General features: G+C 36.9%; 2 protein-coding genes across 4 annotated transcripts in view; both read right to left on the bottom strand.

The window, feature by feature from the left end:
- The window catches only part of LOC147836428 (uncharacterized), a 719152-nt gene that overhangs the window by 249991 nt on the left and 447237 nt on the right, over positions 1 to 21924 (bottom strand). The gene's annotated exons all lie outside the window — the stretch shown is intronic.
- Positions 1 to 21924, bottom strand: part of herc2 (HECT and RLD domain containing E3 ubiquitin protein ligase 2) — a 97513-nt gene that overhangs the window by 39579 nt on the left and 36010 nt on the right. For 2 of the 3 annotated variants that reach the window (XM_087257609.1, XM_087257610.1), the window contains exons 23-49: positions 21349 to 21534; positions 20436 to 20606; positions 20238 to 20341; positions 20000 to 20150; positions 18162 to 18376; positions 17865 to 17997; positions 17464 to 17591; positions 16542 to 16737; positions 16336 to 16460; positions 15328 to 15504; positions 15105 to 15241; positions 14762 to 14913; positions 13741 to 13932; positions 12245 to 12432; positions 9233 to 9425; positions 8367 to 8549; positions 8098 to 8282; positions 7661 to 7808; positions 7355 to 7551; positions 6990 to 7220; positions 6522 to 6660; positions 5192 to 5338; positions 4874 to 5016; positions 1600 to 1864; positions 1210 to 1352; positions 1009 to 1107; positions 8 to 176 (exon numbers count right to left, since the gene is read on the bottom strand). In XM_087257609.1, coding sequence (XP_087113735.1) covers positions 8 to 176; positions 1009 to 1107; positions 1210 to 1352; positions 1600 to 1864; positions 4874 to 5016; positions 5192 to 5338; positions 6522 to 6660; positions 6990 to 7220; positions 7355 to 7551; positions 7661 to 7808; positions 8098 to 8282; positions 8367 to 8549; positions 9233 to 9425; positions 12245 to 12432; positions 13741 to 13932; positions 14762 to 14913; positions 15105 to 15241; positions 15328 to 15504; positions 16336 to 16460; positions 16542 to 16737; positions 17464 to 17591; positions 17865 to 17997; positions 18162 to 18376; positions 20000 to 20150; positions 20238 to 20341; positions 20436 to 20606; positions 21349 to 21534 — 4497 coding nt within the window. The remainder of the gene's footprint in view (positions 1 to 7; positions 177 to 1008; positions 1108 to 1209; positions 1353 to 1599; positions 1865 to 4873; positions 5017 to 5191; positions 5339 to 6521; positions 6661 to 6989; positions 7221 to 7354; positions 7552 to 7660; positions 7809 to 8097; positions 8283 to 8366; positions 8550 to 9232; positions 9426 to 12244; positions 12433 to 13740; positions 13933 to 14761; positions 14914 to 15104; positions 15242 to 15327; positions 15505 to 16335; positions 16461 to 16541; positions 16738 to 17463; positions 17592 to 17864; positions 17998 to 18161; positions 18377 to 19999; positions 20151 to 20237; positions 20342 to 20435; positions 20607 to 21348; positions 21535 to 21924) is intronic. The other variant, XM_087257611.1, reaches the window with a different exon arrangement.

Genomic DNA, 21924 nt, shown 5'->3' with positions numbered 1-21924 from the left:
GTATTACCCAGCAGCTCAGTGTGGATGTAACGGACCCAGTAAGTTCCTCCTTTCTGCTGCCAGTCACACTGAACATTCAGGTCATGCAGGCCGTCTCTGTCAAGCTTGATCACTTTCCCCACATCTCCTTCATACACTTCCTCATATGTCCTGCAACACCGTACCATCATGCCCACCTGCAACACACACGGAGCTCAGATCAGTTACCACCCAAACTTTAGAACACAATCTGAATATTAAAAATCATGAAAGAACACTTTAAAAAAAAGAAAAAATATGTTATTATAATATAATTTACTATTGATTTCATTATTATTTCTTTATTATTTTTCTTGTTTTTCCAGTAAATGTCATTTAAAACGACAAACATTTACAAGAAAAAAGGCTTTTTTTTTTTTTTTTACATAATTGACTTATAGCTTTTTCCTCATTTTATGTATAAATTTGGGCTCATTTTGAGATTGTTCAGACAACAAACCTAAAGGTTTATTACACATGAAAAATAGAATGTTTTATAGATCAAACCCATTGTTTTATTTCATGGATATTATTAATTAGTTAATATTTTTATATATTTATGAAATTACTAAAGCTTATTTATTATGTTAGGTTTTTATAGTATTTCTGATGTTTTTTTATGTTCTTACTGGGTGTTGGTACAACATAATTTTGTTCTGCATTAAATCTACGCATAAACATCTAATGTTTTGAATGACAAAATCTGATGTAAATTCACTTATATTTCAAAGCACATTACAAAACAAACAATGTAAGAAAAAAAAACGTAAGCATTTGGAATATGAAGTTCATTTACCACATGGTGACATTTTGCTTTAATGTATACTATTCATCGCTTACATTTCTGTTTTGAATTCTGTTGAATACTATGGAGAAGTGGCAGGAACTAAAATACATAATTGTAAATGTTTCAGTTTATTCAGGGCTACCAGTAGCTGATTTCACATTATTTATTTTCCAGAAAATTAAGGAATATGAATAACACCTCACCTGAATGTTCTCTCTCACGTAAACAGCATAATCGTCATTGCTCTGAAAGTCCGACCTCTTTTTAAACGTCTGACTCTCAGTCACCACAACCCCAGGAGGCTGACATGCGAATGAAAGAGCATTAGTCAGCCACACATTTGATGACAACAAGTGAATCAGCACCTCACATCTGGATTGTGTGATCAGTGTATTTGTATGTACCACAGGAAAGGCAGGCTCAGGCTCCTCAAGCTCTTCCAGCACCTCTTCATCAGAGTATTCATCTGATACAGTCTCTGCATCCGACAGATCTGTAATGAGAACATCTGGATGGTCCAACAACCAGCCCACCAATGCCTCGACACCTAAAACCAAAGCAATAAAGAATCAGTTGCTTGCAAAAATTGCTCTATGTATTCTTACAGGTTTTTTTTAACAATCACTAGGACACATTTTTTAATGACAAAATGACAATAAATATCTATATTGAAACATACGGCATACATCATGTCTAATTTATTCATGTTTAGGGTATGAATAAATTAGGATAAAGGATATTTTCTTTAAGACAATGATAATACCATGCTCCAACGTAAGCAATTATGTTTTTACCTGGCACTCCAGAAGCACCTGTGGTTCCAGACAGTGATTTAAGAGCAAACTCGATGTTTTTCCTTTGAAAGCCCATCTCCATCAGCTGCAGGACGATGGGAGCAGGGGGCACAGGTGACGTCTTGTGTTTCTTTTGTTTGGGTGGACGCATGTGCTGCACAGTGACTGGTGTAGTGGCTTCGCTAGAGCTGCTGTCCTCAAACAGAGGCGATGACGGGTGTGTGGATTCAACCGCCAGGTACTGACACACAGCCAGAGCCGCTGCCTGAACACACATGCACACTTATGCTGACTCTTTGAAATGCTGAGATCTTAGAGAGAACGAATGGCCAATAACCAATAACTTGACAATATTGGCCTATATGATATCACACCATTTAACTTAAACATGCATTTGACATAATATACATGTTTTACAAACTAAAAGAAGAGAGAGCATATCATACATTAGGGATAGGGCCACACAATATATCCTTTCAGCATCGATATCGCAATTTTTACAACAGTTCTATATGGTTCTCGAATCTGATTGGCTGAAAGCAGTGTGATTTATATCAATATCAGAACTCCTACAGCATCCTCACCCTTCTGTATTACTCCGCCCAAACAGGAGAGCAGATCAATAAACTTACTATAGTTTGACAAATATTGCAGTTGTTGGACAACATAATGTAATTGTGAGGCTTTTTTAGGCGAGCATTTAGTTGTTTAAATTGCAACTATGCAGTTTATTAATAACGATAGTGTCCATTTTAAATATTAATAATTTCAGCGCCATCTACAAAATGGCGAAAGAAACCACATAATAAGCCCTTAGAGGAGGAAAAACCTACCGTAATTTTTAACTACAGATGATCAAATCATTTTAAAAAAAGTGAGTGAATTTCTAAGTTGATCTCTTTTTTTTGTATGTTGTAGTGTCGTATTTATACCATATAATTGTAGTGTGTTGAGTGTGAGATGGGACTCGCATATTAGGATTATGTGTGTTTCGTGTTGGCCTCTCTTTGTATAACACAAGTTAGTTTTTGGTTAGCCATTTTTTTGTTTCTAATGCGTCTTCCGTTTTCATTTCTGCAGACTAGTTCAGTAAACAGAAATAAAGAAGAAATGCCCACGTGTTTAGCGTTTTTCTTATTGCAAACACAGCAGTAATCTGGCAGTGATTGCACTGCTTTGGCTTTTTTGGGGGTTAATTATTTTGATCTCCCGATTACAACAGAGAAACACTGGGAAATCTCTGTAGACTGATGGCATTTCATGCCATTCAGCCTTATAAGCTTAAAACGTGAGCAAAATCACCTGATTTGTCATCACTTTAGACATAACACTAGAGAATCATTCAAATACTAGCTCTAAGGTGACGTTTGTGAATTAGCAATGGTTTCTGTTGTTCTGACGTCAGCTGCAGATTTCTGTTGTTCTGATGTCAGCTGTATTCATGCTTGATTTCCTTTTTTATATACTTAATTATGCCTTTGAACTGTTGTATAAATGCAATAATCACACTTCTAACAGTGTCTGCGACCTCGTGCCAATGCACACCTCCCACCAGTGACGATATACAGCCCCATCACACTTCTACTCGTGTGATATTTCTCATATACGCATTTGCAATGGTCACATCACATGATATGCAATGTGGAGTTTAAATTATAGTTGACCAAGAGCTACAGAATTGTAGTTATTTTACTGTACTCATACAAAATGTATACGGTTTATGAAAAATAAATAAATAAATAAATACTTTTTTTTTGCTTCTAGTCCAAATATCTGCATTTTAAAATTAAATCAAGATTACTTTGCTTATCCCACGGGCAGATAATTTGACTTGTTTTAGAGAAAAACTCTTGATCTTGACCTATTTTTTCTGAAGTTGAAAACAAAACAATATTTTTACTTGATCTAAGAATTTTTAGATATTTGGACTAGAAAATAACTTTTTTGCATTGTGATTATTCAATTTCTGTACCTGAATATTAATAGACTCCCAAGAAAACTGTCAAATAGAGCTATTAAAACCATCTTTTTAAACTGTATTCATATATTTATATACAATATTTTTTGTAGAAAAACAAAATATCGCAACATCTGATTTTTCCAATATTGTGCAGCCCAAATTAGGGCTGTAGAAAAATGTAACATTGTGATGTTTTGTTATTCTGCAATATGTATATTTGAATACAATTTCACCAAATATCTCATTTTGGAAAGAATGTATAACTTTAGATTTATTGGGATTATTCTGTAGGGGACTGCATCTGCTAAAAATCCAATAAACAATCTACAAGCATGGATAAATACAGTAAAGGAAAAAAAGACACAATTAAAATCAACTGTGTTTTATCATTTGATGAGTCTAATGGCGTTCAAGTAGAGTAATTAAATAATAAAGATACAAATAATTCAATAAAATTAATCATTATTAAAGTTACAGACGTAAGATTCCCTACTCACGTTACACTGCAAAAAATGCTTTTCTTACTTAGATTTTTTTTTTTGTCTTGTTTCTAGTCCGAATATCTAAAAATTCTTTTATCAAGTAGCATTTTCTAGGCAAGCAAACGTCTTGTTTTCAGAAATAAATTAAGTCAGTTTTTCCTTAAAACAAGCAAAATAATCTGCCAATGGGGTAAGCAAAATAATCTTGTTTTTCCTTTTAACATGAGATAATTTTTATTACCCTATTGGCAGATTATTTTGCTTGTTTTAAGGAAAAACTCACTTCAATTTGGAATATATTATCAAATCAATGTTTTGGTTGTCTAGCAATTCTTCTTGATTTTAGAACTTTTAGATATTTGGACTAGAAACAAGTACGAAAAGTATTTTTGCAGTGTAAGCTTTCTTGGACAACGTATATTTCATAAACAAAAAACATATAATATATATATATATATTGAAACATACAACATCATGTCTAGTTTATTCCTGTTTTGAATTGAATAATAAAATACAAATAATCCAATAAAATTAAACGTTATTAAAAAGTTACAGATTATTCAACTTATGTCGGAATGCTTTTAAAATAATTATACAGTACCTGTTCTCAAAAACACATGCAAATGATAAATCATAATACAAACTCAACATTGCATATCCTGCGATGAGACTATCAATAATAGTTGCTAAACAATATATTGTGCAGCTCTGTTATACATCATTGGTGTAAAATAAGTTTGAAACAACTGAATCTTCTATAAAGGTAATCTTTGCAGACAAAAGCATGTAACTTGACATATATTAAATTAAAAGCATTAATGGAGTCTCTGACCTCTAACTCCTGGCGGTGGAATATGGCTTTGATGGGTGAAGGTTGAGTGGATGCTGACAGCAACTGCTGAAGGAGGATGAGAGGAGGCTGAGGACCCTCAGGAGACAAATCTCCTACATCAGGAGACGACGCGCACTGATCCTCTGAACACAAAAACACAACCAAAATAGTTGAGGGCTGTGAGTGGGTAGAGCTGGATTACTTTCTTATGATGACACAGCATGGAAATAACATTGCACACAGAGGAAAACAAGCAGCTGTGAGTTAAAAAATGTTCTGGAACTTGTAGAAAGATCAAGGATGAGACTGTAAACTTACCTGTAGGATTGGGGCTGACATCAACCACGGCCGCCTGAGAAAGGATCTGTCTGAGTTTGTCCTGATGGGAGAGTAGAGCTCGTGCAGCCTTCAAGATGTACAGCCTGAGCTGCTGACAGCGCAACAAATGTACATCTACCTGATCCGCTGCAATAACAAACACATACATGAGAATATTTATAACAATACACAGATTTGTTTATGTGGTAGAGATGCTTCTGCGTGATCTTAAAATACAAATAGGTACTGTGGATTTCCAGTGTACAGGGTTTCCACTCTTGATGGTTCTGTGGGTCTCGTCTGTCAAATCTGATCTTTAATTTGTATTCTATATTGGATTCAAGTCAGGTGATTGGCTGAGCCATTCCACAGCTTCATTTTCTTTCTCTGACCATTTGAGAGTTTCCATGGCTGTGTTTGGATTATTGTCTTGCTGAAATGTCCACCCTGCTTTCACCTTCATCATCCTGCTAATGTAGATGTTGGACAGAAGCAGCTAATATTAAATGTACACTGAGAAAGGGCAGAGGGTTGCTGAAAGACCACTGAGAGATTTCAATTGCTGTCTGAACTTTCACTGCCTTTCTACACCTTCCTTTCTTCACGTGTAATACTTTTTCCGGTGTCATTTTATTTGATTGCACCTAACTTCATTTTTAAGCTAATTAGTTTTGTTTTCTTTGCATATATGTATTTTATTGGTTATTACCAATATCCGGTGAAAATTTCAGGCCTTTTCAGCAAGTCTTTCATGAACAGCAGATTAAATAACTTTTAAAGCACCATTAGTTTATAATTAAGCTTCTTTCTTAATTGCCCTGAAATATGCAGTGCCATGAAACTCCTTACTGTTCTTAACAGTTTGCTTATACTTAATATTTACATTAAAATAGTAGAGATATTATGATGTTTAGAATGTTTCATTTTCAAAAAATGTGAAACGTTTTTATTTTTATGTTTATAAAATGTGATAAAATGTGTTGAACTTGATACTGGCAATGTTCAAATGTCCATTATTTCCCACAGTTCTTGTACAAAATTTATTATTTTTAAAATTAAGAATTTATCTTTTTTTATGGCAGCACAGTACACTTGCTCAAATAACAGCATTAACAAAATTAATTTAAAGTGTAATTCACACACTTTGAAAGACCTGTGTTTTTTTTTTTACTAAAGTACTTTTCAGTCCTTAACCATATGTCTGACATTCAAGTACTGTTCTTTCAGGAAGTGTGGGAACCCTGTACCATGCAGAGGTCAAGTAGGCCAAATATGGACTGATCAAGTGAACAAATATGTGTTTTTCTATGGATCTGTGCATGTGCTGTACCTGTAAGTCCTCTACTAAGAGATTTCTTCATGCGTTGTTTCTCCAGCTTGCTCCCAGCCAAGTTGACTAGCTGGGCCCACACCATTAGCATGGGCTCAGCGAAGGGCAGATTCTGAACGCTGAATGGAATCATGTGAAGCTGCAAAGACATCCATAAAACAAAATTCACATCACACAAACCTTTATTTTTAAATTTTTAATATATATCTGCAGAAGTGCTTTATGAATATTATTTATAATACATATTGCCATTAAAATGTTTAGGTATGCAAGTTTTGGCTAAATGTATCAGCCGTTTTAAATAAATAGCTTGTCAGGGACTTGTCAACACCTATACTTGCAGGTTTGGGGTCATTTTTAATTTTTTCATGAAAGAAAAAATTTGTCTCATCCCTACACTATTCTTAACATGAATCTCCAGGGTAACGAATGAACAAAAAGCAATACTGCATGTAAGTGCATATGTACCGGTTTGAGCTGACTGAGCAGGCACACTTTGCAGTTCCTCATCTCATGAAACTGAACAGTGATTCGTCCTTTAGGTGTGATGCGAGTCACTGTGCCTTCTCCATACTCCTCATGGACCACACGTCCACCCAGACGCAGACGTCCATCAATCCCCCCGATGACTGCCAAAACAGCCATCAGACTGCCCACCGCTGCTGCTTCCGCATTGGGGAGATAGTCTTCAAGCAAAGCCTGACAGAAAAAACAGCATAGGAGAACTAACCATCCTCTAGTCATACCTCATTATCAATACTGAGCACCTAAATATAATTTTGTCAACTTTAATATATCAAAAATTCAAAAACATATAAAAATGTGACTTTTACCACTTCAGTGTGTCGGCCTGCCATGACATCCCCGATTCCACTGAGCTGAGAGTTAATGTATTCATTAATCAGGGCATTCCATTGGCTGAGGGAGTGAAGCGTGCGCAATACTGTCACTATTTCCTCTGCCAAAGTACTGCTATGAGTGGCTGTCAGTGAGGCCTGGGGGCGGGACTTCCTCCTACGCATTGAACCTTCTGTAAGTCACAAAGATGTTAAGGTGAAATCCTGATATCAGAGTTTGCTCGACCTATAATAAAAGAACGGAGTAACACATTGAGCAAAGAAATAACAAAAGTAATATACCCCTAAGAAGAGGCAGATCTGAAGAACAAGTGCTGAGCAAGCTGCCGAGGAACCCAAACAGTTTCTCCACCAAGAACTTCATATCCTGAGAGCGTTCAGTCTTATCCCAGGAGGGCAATACTGCCTGTAGAAGCCGCAGGGCAAGAATCTGCCATAGAGGGAGGAAAGATGGATTAAAACTACATGGATTAGCTGTACAAACAGGTTTTCTGCAAGTTTTATGAGTGTAAACTTAAGACCTTTTAAAAGGCATCAATTACAGAAAAGCAATTTAAGAAGTTTTAAGACTTTTTTTTTTTTTAAGACCAGCGGAAGCTCTGACTATTGTGTACTACACAGCTGCACACATTTCAACTCTACGGTACTAATGAAAGTTTTGGAATAGCGTTTATACAGTAATGAAAAAAGGAAAGATCTCAAAATCCACCAAGTGTTACCTGTCTCTGTAGTGTGATTGCAGTGAAGGACTGATGACCCTCCACGATGCGTATAAGCAGATTGATCCAGGCAGAGGAGCTCAGGGTACTGCACATCTGAGGCATAAGAGCTATACTGCGAATAAATCCCAGCGTGCACCAGCTCCTGTGCTGCTCTCGGGACACCAGCTTGTGAGAGGAGCAACCTAAGAAAAAGATGGAGCAATGAGAATTTAAAAAATGTAGAAAATAATAGAATATAACTTAATTTAACCACAACAAAAGGTTACCAGTCTTGTCGTTGGCTCCACTCTCCACCAGTATCCTGAGTAGCCCGCACAGAGTACTGACCGCATCGACCTGCATCACCTCTGCATGAATCCCAGAAGACAGTGACAGTGTCTTCAACAGATTTACTGTACTAGTCAGCATGATTGCCGTGGGGTGGGCACACTTTTCCATCACCTCCCCTTCTGAGAGAAAGAGAAGATTTGGCAAGGTCAAACACAGTGAAACACTTTATTTGAGGGAGTAAATACTATAGCTGTATCTGAAATCGCTCCTACAGTATATCCTTAAATAATTAACTATTTGAAGGAGCAGCCATTTCTAGTGTTGTCCAAAACCACAGTAGAGATTGTAAAGTGCACTCATTCAATCCACCACAATAATAAGTGTACAACCTGCATACAATCAAATATTTCACAATAATGCTTAAAGTTTTAAAAGAAAGTTAAAGGAATTTAAAATATTAGCCTATTACAGTAATGCTTGTATACATGACAGAAATCAAAATACTTTAATGAAAAAATGCTAAAAATTCAATTAAGTTAGTTTAATTGTTTTGACAAATATAAGTGGATTGAACTTGAAACAATTATGATGTCCCAACAAAATCTCAAGAATCTCAAGAAAATTGCAATGAATTCTGTTGAGCATGAGAAAGCAATGGCCAATCTGCATCAAGAATGAGCCCAAAAGTGCTCAAATGTTAGCAGGAAATGTACATTATTTTTATTTTTCATATTTCAGGACCAATTGATATCAGACTATATACTATTGACAACCCTAATACAAGGAATAGTCAATGAGGGTATATGGGTTAATTTCAGATACAGCTATTTTTTACAGCACAATTTTAGAATGCAGCACAAACCTGTGTCATCCTCCGTGTCAGAGTCTTCAGTGGCTGGTTGGGTGGCAGGTGGCGGCTCAGCCAGTTTAAGGTCATACTTGCCCTCTTTTCCCATCCTGTAGGAGTTGGTGCTGCCGGTGTCCCATTGGACTCTTATCCAACCATCTTCTCCCAACTCCCCAATCACACGACCCAGGCCTGGTGATGGGCCATCCTAACACACGCCATAAAGGAGTTTAAAATAACAGACCGGCCACTGCCATATTATCTACACACTAAGGCCTTGATGAACACTTAACACACCACACACAAAGTCTTTCCATACCCCTCACTGCATACCATTAAGATTCAATTCAATTCATCTATATTTCTAAAGCTTTCCATAGAAGTTCTAGTAAACTGAAACTGCGTCAGTCCAGTTTTCAGAGATGAAGTTTAGTTCAGTTCAGTGTGGTTTAAATTTCACTGCTGAAAGTCTAAACCAATGACTGTAAAAAATATGGACGACGCGACAGCCCTTTTTCCCATTGAACGCCTTGAGGGCAAAACGCCTGCTTGACGGGCACAAACTGTCGCAAAAGACTGCTGAAATTGGAGCCAGACATGCGCAGAAGGATTGACTGATGGAGCCAGAGGAGGAGCCGCGAAAATGAGCAGAGTCGAGCTTCCAATCAAACGCTTTATGTAAAATCAACTACGCCCCCCGAACTTCTCAGCATGCGTTTGCTGTCATATCAACACAAATGGATGTAATAACGTTAACAAATATGAGGGTTTTATATATTCAATCGCGCCAGCTCCGGGCCACAGCGCATAACTTACTCGCGGCGTCGCGGGCTGATTCCGGCTCGCATGCGGCAGCGCCTGCTCGCTCGGCCGCCGCATCTGGCTCGATTGACTCGGGCTGGAATTCGGTAGTGAGTCCAGGCATCCGGAGTAGGTCCAGCAGAGGTAACATTAGTCAGTCTGAGCTCTAAGAGATAAGTCTCCGGCAGGCGAGAATCTAGCCGGAACTGTGTTTTGCTATCTGGGTGGCTAGGCGTGTATCAGCAAACTAATAAAGCCCGAAAAAAGCCCTGAACTTAGCGAATAAACAGTGTTCCACCAGGATCATGTATGTCAGAAACTATAGTTTACTGCTGAACTCATTTTGTCATGGTAAAATAACACAGAAATCGAATAATAACATTTCAGTCTACTTCAGTCTCCTGCCGAAGCTCAGACGCCGCGCTTTGAGAAACTGTCAATCACAGCTGTCAATCACGATGACACGCCCAGCATTAAATTACTGCTAAAAACAAACTGTTTACAAAAATGAAGATCTGCACCTATTTCAGCACAATAACCAGTGCTTTAATCGACCAGAACTATCTTTCGGGACATTTTATTGCAAGTGTAATATTTTTTTTATTTGGGCTCAAGTCTCCTTCATTAACACGGAGGAGGCGGGCTTTATGACTTGTACTGCAGCCAGCCCCCAGGGGGCGATCTAACGGCCGAAACCTTCACTCAAACGTAGGCTTGCGGCACACTTGGTCTAAACACTGAAGAGCAAATCCATCGATGCGCAAGATGTAGCATGCACTGCACTTTAACCAAATCCTTCCTTAAAACAATATTGCCTATGGTTATTAAACAACTACAGTCAGACTATGCGTACACCTTAAAAAAAAAAAAAAAAAAAACGCTCAGGGGGTTACTGAAATAATTGGTCGGTGGGCTTTGGGTAAGTGATTCATCAAAACAACAACAGAAATCAGTCCAAGGCACTCGAAAAATGTAGAAAATTTAAAAAGTCTTTATTTACATGGCTAAATCTTAAAAACCTACGCATTTCGGCAGGGAACTGCCTTCATCAGGGTAACGATGCGTACACCTTTTTTGTCCACTGTGTACTTGACTACATGTGTGTAATGTATGTTTTTCTTAACGCATTTAGTGTCTTTACTATCAACATTGCTAATAAAATATTGTTTTGTTTTGAAGTATGTTGTTGTATTTTGCGCTGTCTGTATTTTGCACTGTCTGGAGCCAGCACCTAAGCTTTTCACTCAGTATAGTACACGTTTTGCTGGTGATGTGACAATAAAAGTGGTTTGATTTGATCACAAACACGATTGAAAGACTCCTTTTTTGAATGGTTTAATATTAACCGCGAGCGTTTTACATACTGCTTATGTGCCCTGTGTGCCTTGCATTTTATGCACTGCTTATGCACCCGCTGTGCCTCATGTTTTAACTGCCTGATGCTCCTTATTTTTGCCATTGCAAATCACGCACCAGCAGTTGGAAGAAAGTTAACTTAGAGAGGAAAACGAGCACTACATTAGTCATTTTTGCTTTTATATTTTCCAATCAAACAAAAGCAGATGCAGGGTTTCCATTGAGGTGACAGTAGTGTTTGTGTTGTCGACTGTGGAGACTTGGAGGAGAGACTAGTTGTCACTGCTTCGAGTTATCCTGAGCTGTAGGACTTCAAAACTCTTGAATATCACAATATTATATAATATTACAAGGGTGTCACGGTGGCGCAGTGGGTAGCACAATTGCTTTACAGCAAGAAGGTCGCTTTTTCAAGCTCGGCTGTCAGTTGGCATTTCTGTGTGGAGTTTGCATGTTCTCACAGTGTTCGTCTAGATTTCCTCCCGGGGCTCTGGTTTTCCCCAGAGTCCAAAGTCATGCGCAATAAGTGAATTGAATAAGCTAAATTGGCCACAGTGTATGTGTGTGAATGCAAGAATGTGTGGGTGTTTCCCAGTACTGGGTTGCAGCCGGAAGGGCATCCACTGCATAAAAAAATGCTGGATAAGTTGGCGGTTTATTACACTGTGGCGATCCCCGATTAATAAAGAGACTACGCCGAAAAGAAGCTGATTTAGTGGTTGCCTAGAGTCCCTAAAAGTGCAGCGCATTTCTTTTTTTGCTTGTCAAAGTTTTTCTGCACCTCGCGTTCTCAAAACGGTAAAGCGTGTTCAATGTGATCGACCCCTAAATGTAGAGGTTTTTACTCAAATATAAACAGCTCTCACTCACCTGGTCCCCCCACTTCCAGTCAGGACCTCTCATCACCCTTGTGCTGATCTTCATCATAGCTGCCAGCTCAGGGCCGGAAGCGGGCAGAGGGGTCGGGGCAGTCTCCTTTCTGGACTCTTCCAGAACTGTGGCAGAGCCTCCATGAGCTACAGAGGTCAGCTCCTCCTCACTGCTATCACAGCTAGGACCTATATAATGCATTAGAACACATTCATGTCAAGAAAACCAAGAGCAATAAATAAACATAACCCCTGACCCCATAAAACAAAATTCACATGACACCACAGATCAGCAAGAAATGTAATGGCACAAATGTATGAGAGAATTTCTCTGTTAAATTAAAATAATAGATCACGATGTTCACAGTAGACACATTCAAACGCATCACACATTTCCACATCTACATGCGTGTCTAAAAAAAGACAACGTTTTCATCATGACAGTCACAGTTAATACATAGAGGACAAGAAATTCCAGAGCAAATAGGACTTGATGGTACATGTAAGCCTAACTCACTAAAGTTGTAAACATAATACAGGGCTCAACAATGAGGACTGCCCAATGGCCCGGGGCCATGTTGATGTTTGAGACAGTAGAGAAAATTGTTACTGGCCCGATCAGGCCAGTGCTGCCTTTTCACAAAATTTTTTAATTTGCCTGGACTATTTGTCAGTTGCGTGCATATATACAGTCTTAGAATCAAGGAAAAATTTGTGCTTTTAAGTCTTTGAATGTTGCATTTTCTATTAAATGGTAAACACTATATTGCTTTTTGGTTTCTTTTATCTGATTTGATGTTGTGAGCACGTTATTTTTTTCCACAACCTGGTAAAAACCAGTATAGTGAATTATGAAATAATTCTTATATTATGCTATAAGAAAACGTTTGTTTCTAACGTTGCGGAAACAGATATTTACATGACTACAACACTATGAAAAAAAATGAAGTGATGTTTTGCATAGTTTTCCATCACTTTTAAGTCAGCCACCTTTTGTTTTGCAATAAAATACCAGCACATTTTCCATACTGCTTTATTTTACTGCGAAATATATATATTTTAAATATTTAAATTTATTCTATTCTAGATTCATAGGGATTATTTTTGACACATTATTTAAAATATGTGGCTAAGAATTAGCTATTTTTATATTTAATTTTTTTGGTGGGGTTAGTGAAAATTTAGGCAGGGCAAGTAACAATCTGAACCACTGACCCAATCGGGCCAGTAGAAAATATCCTTAGCGTTGAACCCTGTAATAGATTTCTTTTTGTAGTGTAGAACCAACAGATTCTAAAAAATGCATTGCTGGGGATCAGAGCCAACTTATGTGTAGGCATGAATCTGCAAAGGCAATTGATTATTGTGTGTTTGGGTGAAAGCACAGTTTGTCAGCAATTTACCTTGCTTTATCGCATCACAATGAGTGTGAAACGCAGTAACACTATACAATACAGAGCGCAACAGCTCTATGAAGTAAACAAAAAGGGTGCTGACCAATGAGTCGGAGGACACTCTGGGTGAGAGCGAGGATGCCAGAGTTCAGCAGGAGGCTGAGGCTGTTGGCTCCGTGTTTGAGAGTGAGCATATGGAGCATAGCCAGCAGGAAGCGTGCCTGAGGGATGGTACCCAGACTGGGGCCTGCTGGGTTCTCATTAGTGATTGTCTGGAGAGGCACTGGTTGCACACCTGAAGGGGAGGAAACAGCAGTCAATTCTGGCAAAAGAAATTACGTTATACTTAATGGAATAAGAGTAAGAATGCTTTCATTCTTACTGTAGTTTTTCTCAGTAATTGGTAACATATTGGAGACTGTAAGGGGCTGTACGTGTTCATATGTTGCATTTATAACGTGACATTACAGTCGACTATTTTTATCATTGATCTGCAGCTATAATCAAATCCAATTCATAGAAAGGTTAGTCATGAACATTATACACAAGTATATGTGTATAAAGCATCTGTTTTGTGATAAGCGCTTCTCAAATAATGTAAACAACCTGTACAGCTTTACTTTGACACTTCTTCAAGCAAGAATGAAGTTGACTGATACTTTCTGTCGTACACCTTGCCCACCATTACCATTAGTACCCTTTTGGCAGTGGAAACTCAAGCCTGATATAGGTGACCCGTACCATACTGTACCACTCAGTGAAAACGGGCCATAAGACTCCAGACTGGAGTAATGACTACTGATGTAATGTATTTTTTATTTAGTGCCATGTCAGCAACCAAGGCTATCTTCATGGCAGGAATCTTTCAACAATAAATATACAATTTAAAAATCAACAAACAAAATAAAACATAAATTAAATAAGATTTTTTGTGTTAATACATGATAAAAATTCTAAAATCTTTTCGGGTGTTACTTTGTCAAAAATGTCCTTAAAAGAGTTCATTTCATAAAAAGTCCTTCTGGAATCAGTAAAAGCAGTAATGACTACTGAAAAATCATCTTAAGTTATTATTATCAAATTCTTTGTGCTAGAATGAAATTAAAGTTCTTGATCTTACATACCCAGTTCCTTGAACTTGACACTAGCCTCCAACAAGATGTTGCGGACGTTCTGTATGGACCAGGCATAGAGCTTCCCAAACGTCACCTCTAGTAGCATGCGGTTGAATGGAGGAATGAGATCTACATCCTTTAGACAGTCAGCCAATGGCTCTCTATTAAGGCAAAACAGATAAAAAAGTAAAAACAAGCATATAAAATCTACATAATTGTGCAGAAAAATACTCAAATATGTTGCAAAACATAATAGAATCTACAAAACATTTAAATATAACAACAACAAACACCCTGCTTGAGTTTAAGTGTTTGCAGTTTGAAGACACATTGTTAATATTGTTATACTTGCCCAATATTGGTCCCTTCAGGTATGACTCTCTGCCAGCCACAAAGCATGGCATACTGAACAGAGGGCAGGAGGAAGTTTTTAGATGCCAGCTTCAACATAGTGTCAATACCCTCCAGGCGGACCTCAGCTCTCTCCAGCTGCACACAATAATGCAAGTTAACTAAACATTCAGAGCTGTTATTTGAGCACACCTGTGGCAGAGGTTAAAGTCTGCCTTAAATACCTGTTTAAGGAGGCACTTTCTGATCTTCTCCACATCCAGCGGCTCCTCTTTCAAAGAAAACTCAACGATGGTGCTCATGAGGCTGGACTGAGAGAAGGAGCCCTGAACGCTGTGCCTTAACCAGCGGTACTTCTGAACACTGCCGATGGTGTTTAGCAGAGGCTGCCACTTATCCTGCTACAGGAGTAAAAAAAAAAACAATTTAATTATTAAAAACATACATTACAGCTCAAAACAATGCATCTAAATAATAAAAATACCATAATATGTTAGCAGATATTTAAGAAAAATGCCAAGCGAACAATTGTTTATCTGAAAAACAATGCTAAAGTCAGACATTCTCCTTTTAAAATGTGCGCTCTGTAGCAGAATGTCTGTCTATGTTTTGGATTGTGTAACTCAGCCTACTGCCATTTTACTCAATTATACTTCAGCACCCCAGGTTGCCTTGACTGAAAACATTTCATTCATGAAGGTTGCCTAAGTGAATGCGGATACAGCCAAAAACTACAGAGGGCAGTAGCAGCCTCCAAAACGAGATACAAGTTCATTAGGTGGTCTTTAATTAGCAAATCATGCAAATATTACAGATGTAAACATTAGCTAAACAGCTTGCATTATAAAGTGGGTCGCACACCAGATGCCCTGTCGATACATAGTTGTGTAAGGGTTGTGTACTAAGCAATGCGAACAGGAGATTAATAACAGCTTCGATGTGCATAGTGCGTCACAGTGTGGCACAGAGCAGCGTGTCTGGTGTGCGACCCAATTATCAGACACGCTTACTCATGTTTGTGTCATCAATCTGGTAGCCTGCATGCGAATTAAGTGGTTGGCAGGAGGACCGGGTGGGGAAAAAAAAAAATATATAAAATATATATCCAATATTTTGTATTTGGACTGCAAAACCTCAACCACTGGGTAGGTGTAAATCATACATGCTGCACCTTTAAATAGTTCTAAAAGGACAGTGACTTAAAAAATTAACGTAAATAGAAAGTGGCAAACCTTTGCAGATTTGACAGTTGTTTGCTTCTTGTCAACAGGAGCGGGGCTTAGAGGAGCAGGTGGTTCCTCATTGGTCCCTTCCATCTTGCACTCCTCCAGATCAGCTGACTCCGACTTTTTAGGCACTGAAAGATCAAGCAAAACGTGCTATAATTATAGACTCTACATCCTTACACACATTTAAAATCATTGGTTAGACTCATCACCTCTCTTTTTGCGGCGGTCTCTGATCAGTTTCTGTGTGATCCTCTTCCAGCGAGGCTGAGAGCTCAGCAGTTTGAGTTTGGACACAATGGACAAGTCATTACTGACGGCAGGTCGTAGCTCATTAAACAGGAAACGCAACCTCTCAATAACAGGAGCGCACACCTCTTTATAAGAACGACCCTGTTCCTGGTGTGTCTATAGAAGGGACAGAAATCATAATCAATCATTATGATGTAAATAACCAGAAAGACATGATATGCTTCACCTAAACCCAATATATCTGTGTATTGAAAGATATTAACACCTTCAATTGGTTCCCCATCTTTATGAATTTTTTTTAGTTAAACTCAATATGATTTATTTTGAAGAATGTTGGTAACTTGTAGCCACTGACTACCATATTAAGGAAAAATATACATTATAGAAGTTAATGGTTAAAGATAGGCCCACACGGAATCTGCACGCGAAGAATTCCGCAGATTTTTAGCCAATCATTAATTCTGTAAATCTTTATTTATTCAGTTTATAAATTAATGACAATAATATTATTGATTAATATGAAAATGCAGTTTGTACAGTAATAAATTGTATTTTAGTAGATATATTATATGAGATTGCTTTGTTGCTTTGTTTACCAAATAATAGGAATCTAATTGGATTTGCATTTTAAACATTAAATAAGTCACATATTAAGGTTTTAGTTATAATACTCCCAAAATAATTCCACAGAAATTCGCAGATTTTTACCAAAATTCTTCGCAGATTTAGCAAAAAACGTTTGCAGATTCCGTATGGTTTTGTTGTAGTTTTTGAACAAATTGTAAGATTTAATTTAAAAATGAATTCCCAAAAATTACCACTAAAATAAGAGAACACTACAATAAAATAATAATCCAGGAGTAATCTTATTTAAATGCTCACTTTTATCAACGAACACTTGGCCTGATACACCATTCGACACACATCAATCACAGATTTCGGGAGGGACCTCTGTTTCCCCTGGTCCATACCCAAGGCACATTGATCAACTAGGGAGAGGGCGACATGACCTGCACAAGAACACAAATGTCTCCCTCAAATAAAAAACAGATTTTTTTTTTTTTTAATTAAGCAACAAAATGCAACATTCAAATAATAACATAAAACAATGAAAGAAAAACCTGACCTCCAATAAAGAAATAAATAAATGACAACAAAAATACTATTAAATCGAGATGTGAAATGCACAGCACTGTTTTTGGTTAGTTCAAAGAGTAAAAATCTGGAAACTATACATAGATTTTAGCTTCTGCCATTCAAACAACAAACTATTTCTAGCTTACCAAGATCCTGATGCTTCAGAAGGCAGCAGAGCAGCAGGCGACCCACTTCCTCCACAGGATGTTCAGGTGGAAAAGTGATGGGAGTGATGAGATGGTACTGTTTACAGCACCGCTCGATTTGGCATAAAAAGTCCTGTAGCAAATAAAAAAAAACAATTCAGTCATTAATAAATCAGTACATGCCACATTATCCTGAATTGACTTTGATTAACAGAGTAACAACTAAATATTTAGATTTATAAAGAGAAATCTGTATTATACATAATATTAAATGAGGAGACAAATAAATGCTGTGACCTTCACAGTGTGATCCTGGGTGGTGTTGTCAGCGATGGCCTGCAGGAAGGGCTGGGCGTGATCACTCAGGGTGATTCTGCGGCAGTACAGTTTGGCTTTGTCTGGTGTGGTGGTCCCTGGAGAGCTGCAGTGGTCCTCATCCTTCTCCTCGTTATAATTATAGTGGATCTGACTGGTCTGAAGTCCACCGAAGAAAATAGATGACTGGAGCCATTCTGGAAGGTATAGGAGCAAGTGACTTTTTTTTTACATGCATTAAAATCTTTTTGCAAAAACAGGTCATTCTACAGTACAGTACAGTACAGAACAGAATGAGTTGAATTTTTCATTACTTTACTAAACTATCAAGGGAAAAAAATGAATTGTAAATTTATTAATTTTGAACTGAATGCCAGTCAAATCAACATACTATTGTTTTTGACTTTAGATTCATTCTTCCAACTGGCTGTGCCATTACTAAAATACTATTATGATAATATGTAATACAGTTCAGCCAGACATAATTTACTGATCAATAAATAGTTAGAAATAATTTTACTAGTTACATTATCTGCTATTTTATTTATTTGAAGTTGGTAATTAAAATTTCTTATAAATTGATTATCATGTCTTGTTATTTTTTTTCCTGTTGTTTTTTTTTTCGTAAGGGAGGGGGGTGATTTCCCCATCAAACATCCTCCTAAAGCAGTTTTCCGCCACTCTTATTTAAAAACCTAAGAACAAAGAAAGTCTCAAACTACAAACTGTTCACTTTTTGTTTTATAGATAACGGTAAGAGTGATTGTGTTTATGTATATACATGGACACCAATCCTCAGTTTTTTTTTTTGTTTACAATTAAGATAATACTCTTATTAAGAGTCTACCATGTAAACAGCTATTTTTGTTTACATTAATTTGTGAAATGCCAAAGGAAATTATATGACGTTAGTTGAATGATGTGCTTTAACGTGTAAAATGGTAACATGAAAGGACCATTCAAAAGGCAACTCATGTAAACACCTTAATCATTCTATTGGCCTATTCAGATTAAGGCAAATGCTTAGAATACAGATGTACATTTAAACATAGTCACTGTTTATTATACTAAACATCAAGACAATCATTTGGACTCAAAAGCATGTATTTGGCAGCAATACACAGCAAAAGTGAACTGAATTCAGGCCTTTTGCGCAGTTTGAGAAATAAGTAAACTGACAGTTGTCATTCCACTTTTTTTTCATCTAAATTTCTTAGAGCTATGACTTAAACAGTGTGTGAATTATACATTGCAGAGCGGCAATGTAATTTAAATAATTTATGTATTTATTTTTAATTACATCTAGTTCATTAATAAAACGTATTTAAGTTGTCAGTGTTTTCGGGATATTTAGTGCATTCTGACCAACAGTATTCACTGATTAGCTATTTCAGATGTTACTATAGGTCAGACTAAAAACATTATTATGCATCTAATTTGACTTTATTTTCACGCAAAATAGCTGTTTGTATCTACATTTAGCCTAAAAAGTAAAGTCTTGCGAACATGATGTCTATTAATGCTCTAGATCTTGCAATTTCTAAGACTGATTAACGGGATTGTGCATTCACAATGGTTTGAACCGTTCTAGCGGTGGTCAAATGTATATTTAAATTATTTATTGTTTTAATTACTTAATTACTTAAAATGCATATCAGAGTGAAATATTTCTCATTATTAAAGAACTGACCCCCCCAAACATCTTGTTTTGACGTCCTTCAGGGGGATCAAGCATTAATGAATGTCACATGCTGTCCATGATAATTGAGCTATGGCATGAATGCAGCTAGCTGACACCTAACCTAAATGGTTAGACTTACTGGCACATTCTAACTCTATGCGGGAGAGAGGGGTGCTCATAGCCAGATATGAGGCATGTAGCCCCAGAAGCAGACCAAGGTTCCTCTCAGCATCTATAAGAGGAGAGGACAGGCTGCTCAGGTCAGGCGTTGTCACCATTTCTTGGTTGGGCTGGAGAAAGACAGAACCAAGAGGAAGAATGAAAACATTGAAAATATTCTTTGATAAAGGCAGGTTGAATTCGAAAGTTAAACTAACCTCCATATACTGTCCCACACAGAAAGCTTGCATGGACTCTCTGGTGTCTTCAAATTGGAGGGCAGCCTCTAATGCCACCACAGGGTCTTCTCCTGCAAACTGGGCTGTGGAGAAAAAAAAACACAATAATTAGATTTTTAATATTATTTATTTGTAACAAACTTTAAGTGACAAACATTTTAAGAATTTAAGGCATACCAAGGATGCTGTTGCCAGTTAGAGTCTGAGCTTGAAAGTCCTTTATGTCATAGACCTTCCCTTCAATTACAGTCCAAAAGCCGCCATCTTTGTTGTGATTCTCCAGGTCTGCTTTGCGGATAAGTGACACCTCCTCGTTGTTCTTTGAGCTCGGTCCATTGAAAAAGAAACCTGCAAGAAAAGAGAGGTCACAGCTACTATATCCGACCCTTACAGAAATATCACACGAGTTTCATATGTGAATTTGAATGTGATTACATGAGAAAACAAAATAAATCATTTTAAATTATTAAAATTCCTGTTTTGAAACAGAATTAAATAATAATAAATGTAATAATTTATTATTACTGTAAATATATATAACATAGAGTAGCAACTGCAACGGCTTTGTCTTCTTTCGATTTAAGACATGTTTATGTTAAAACCACAAGGTGAAATATATTTATATATATATATATATATATATATATATATATATATATATATATATATATATATATATATATATATATATATATATATATAAATATATATATATTTTCCATGTGGTTTTAACATAAACATGACTTAAACCGAAAGAAGACAAAGCCGTTGCAGTTGCTACTCTATGTTATATATATTTACAGCTTATTACCGTTATCCACATGTGGTGCACACATGGTCATGTTCTTTCAAAATTCGAATTCTTTTCTCTAATAAATCACTGTTGTTTCTTCACTCCATTGTGCATTTTTGCTTTGTCATCTTACCACTAAGATGTTATCTATTTGCCATCCTACCACATTCTCTTACACTAAATTCATAAATATAGCAATTCATCTCATTTGCTATAATTTCATTCATGTTAAATAGGATTGGATTTAAGCATAACTCATATACATTAAACAATAGTTTAGAGGGATTTCTCACATACCCATGAGTCCAGGCCAGGCAAGATCCTCATTGTCATCTCTTTCTGTACCAGGTGCAAGATAGTTAAAACGGTCCAAGTGCTCCAGAAGAGCAGCGAGCAGAGGAATGGATCCAGTCTCTTGCATTAGTCCAGCATCATGGGTCAGCAGCAGCACAATGGACACAATGAGCTCTGGTAGCAGAACACCTGGTGGGTGAAGAAACCAGACAGTCTGAAAATGCACCACCTATTATTTTTAAGAAATATGTGAAAAAAAAAAAAAAAAAAAAGATGTTCAACCCCAAGTCTTTTAAAGGAAGATCATTTGTAAACAGTTCAAAAGTTGAGTTTTAACATTTTTACATTTTCAGAAATTTTAGCTTAGCTTAGAAGTTACGGAAGCACTTTTAGCTTAGCTTAGTTTAAATAATTTAATTGGATTAGACTATAAGGATCTTGCTCCAAAAAAAATCATACCAACAATAATACATTTTAAAAAGTTTAAAATAAATACATAAATACATTTAAAAAAATAAATAAAAAGTCTTTCAAGTTTTCTAGAGCAAGATTCTTCTGTGGATTTTCACAGAAGTCATT

Source organism: Danio rerio, chromosome 6, assembly GCF_052040795.2.
Source record: "Danio rerio strain M-AB ecotype USA chromosome 6, GRCz13ab, whole genome shotgun sequence".
In the NCBI taxonomy this organism is placed as follows: domain Eukaryota; kingdom Metazoa; phylum Chordata; class Actinopteri; order Cypriniformes; family Danionidae; genus Danio; species Danio rerio.
The sequence above is the reverse complement of the archived record's forward strand: the minus strand, read 5'-3'. Positions and strand labels throughout refer to the sequence as shown.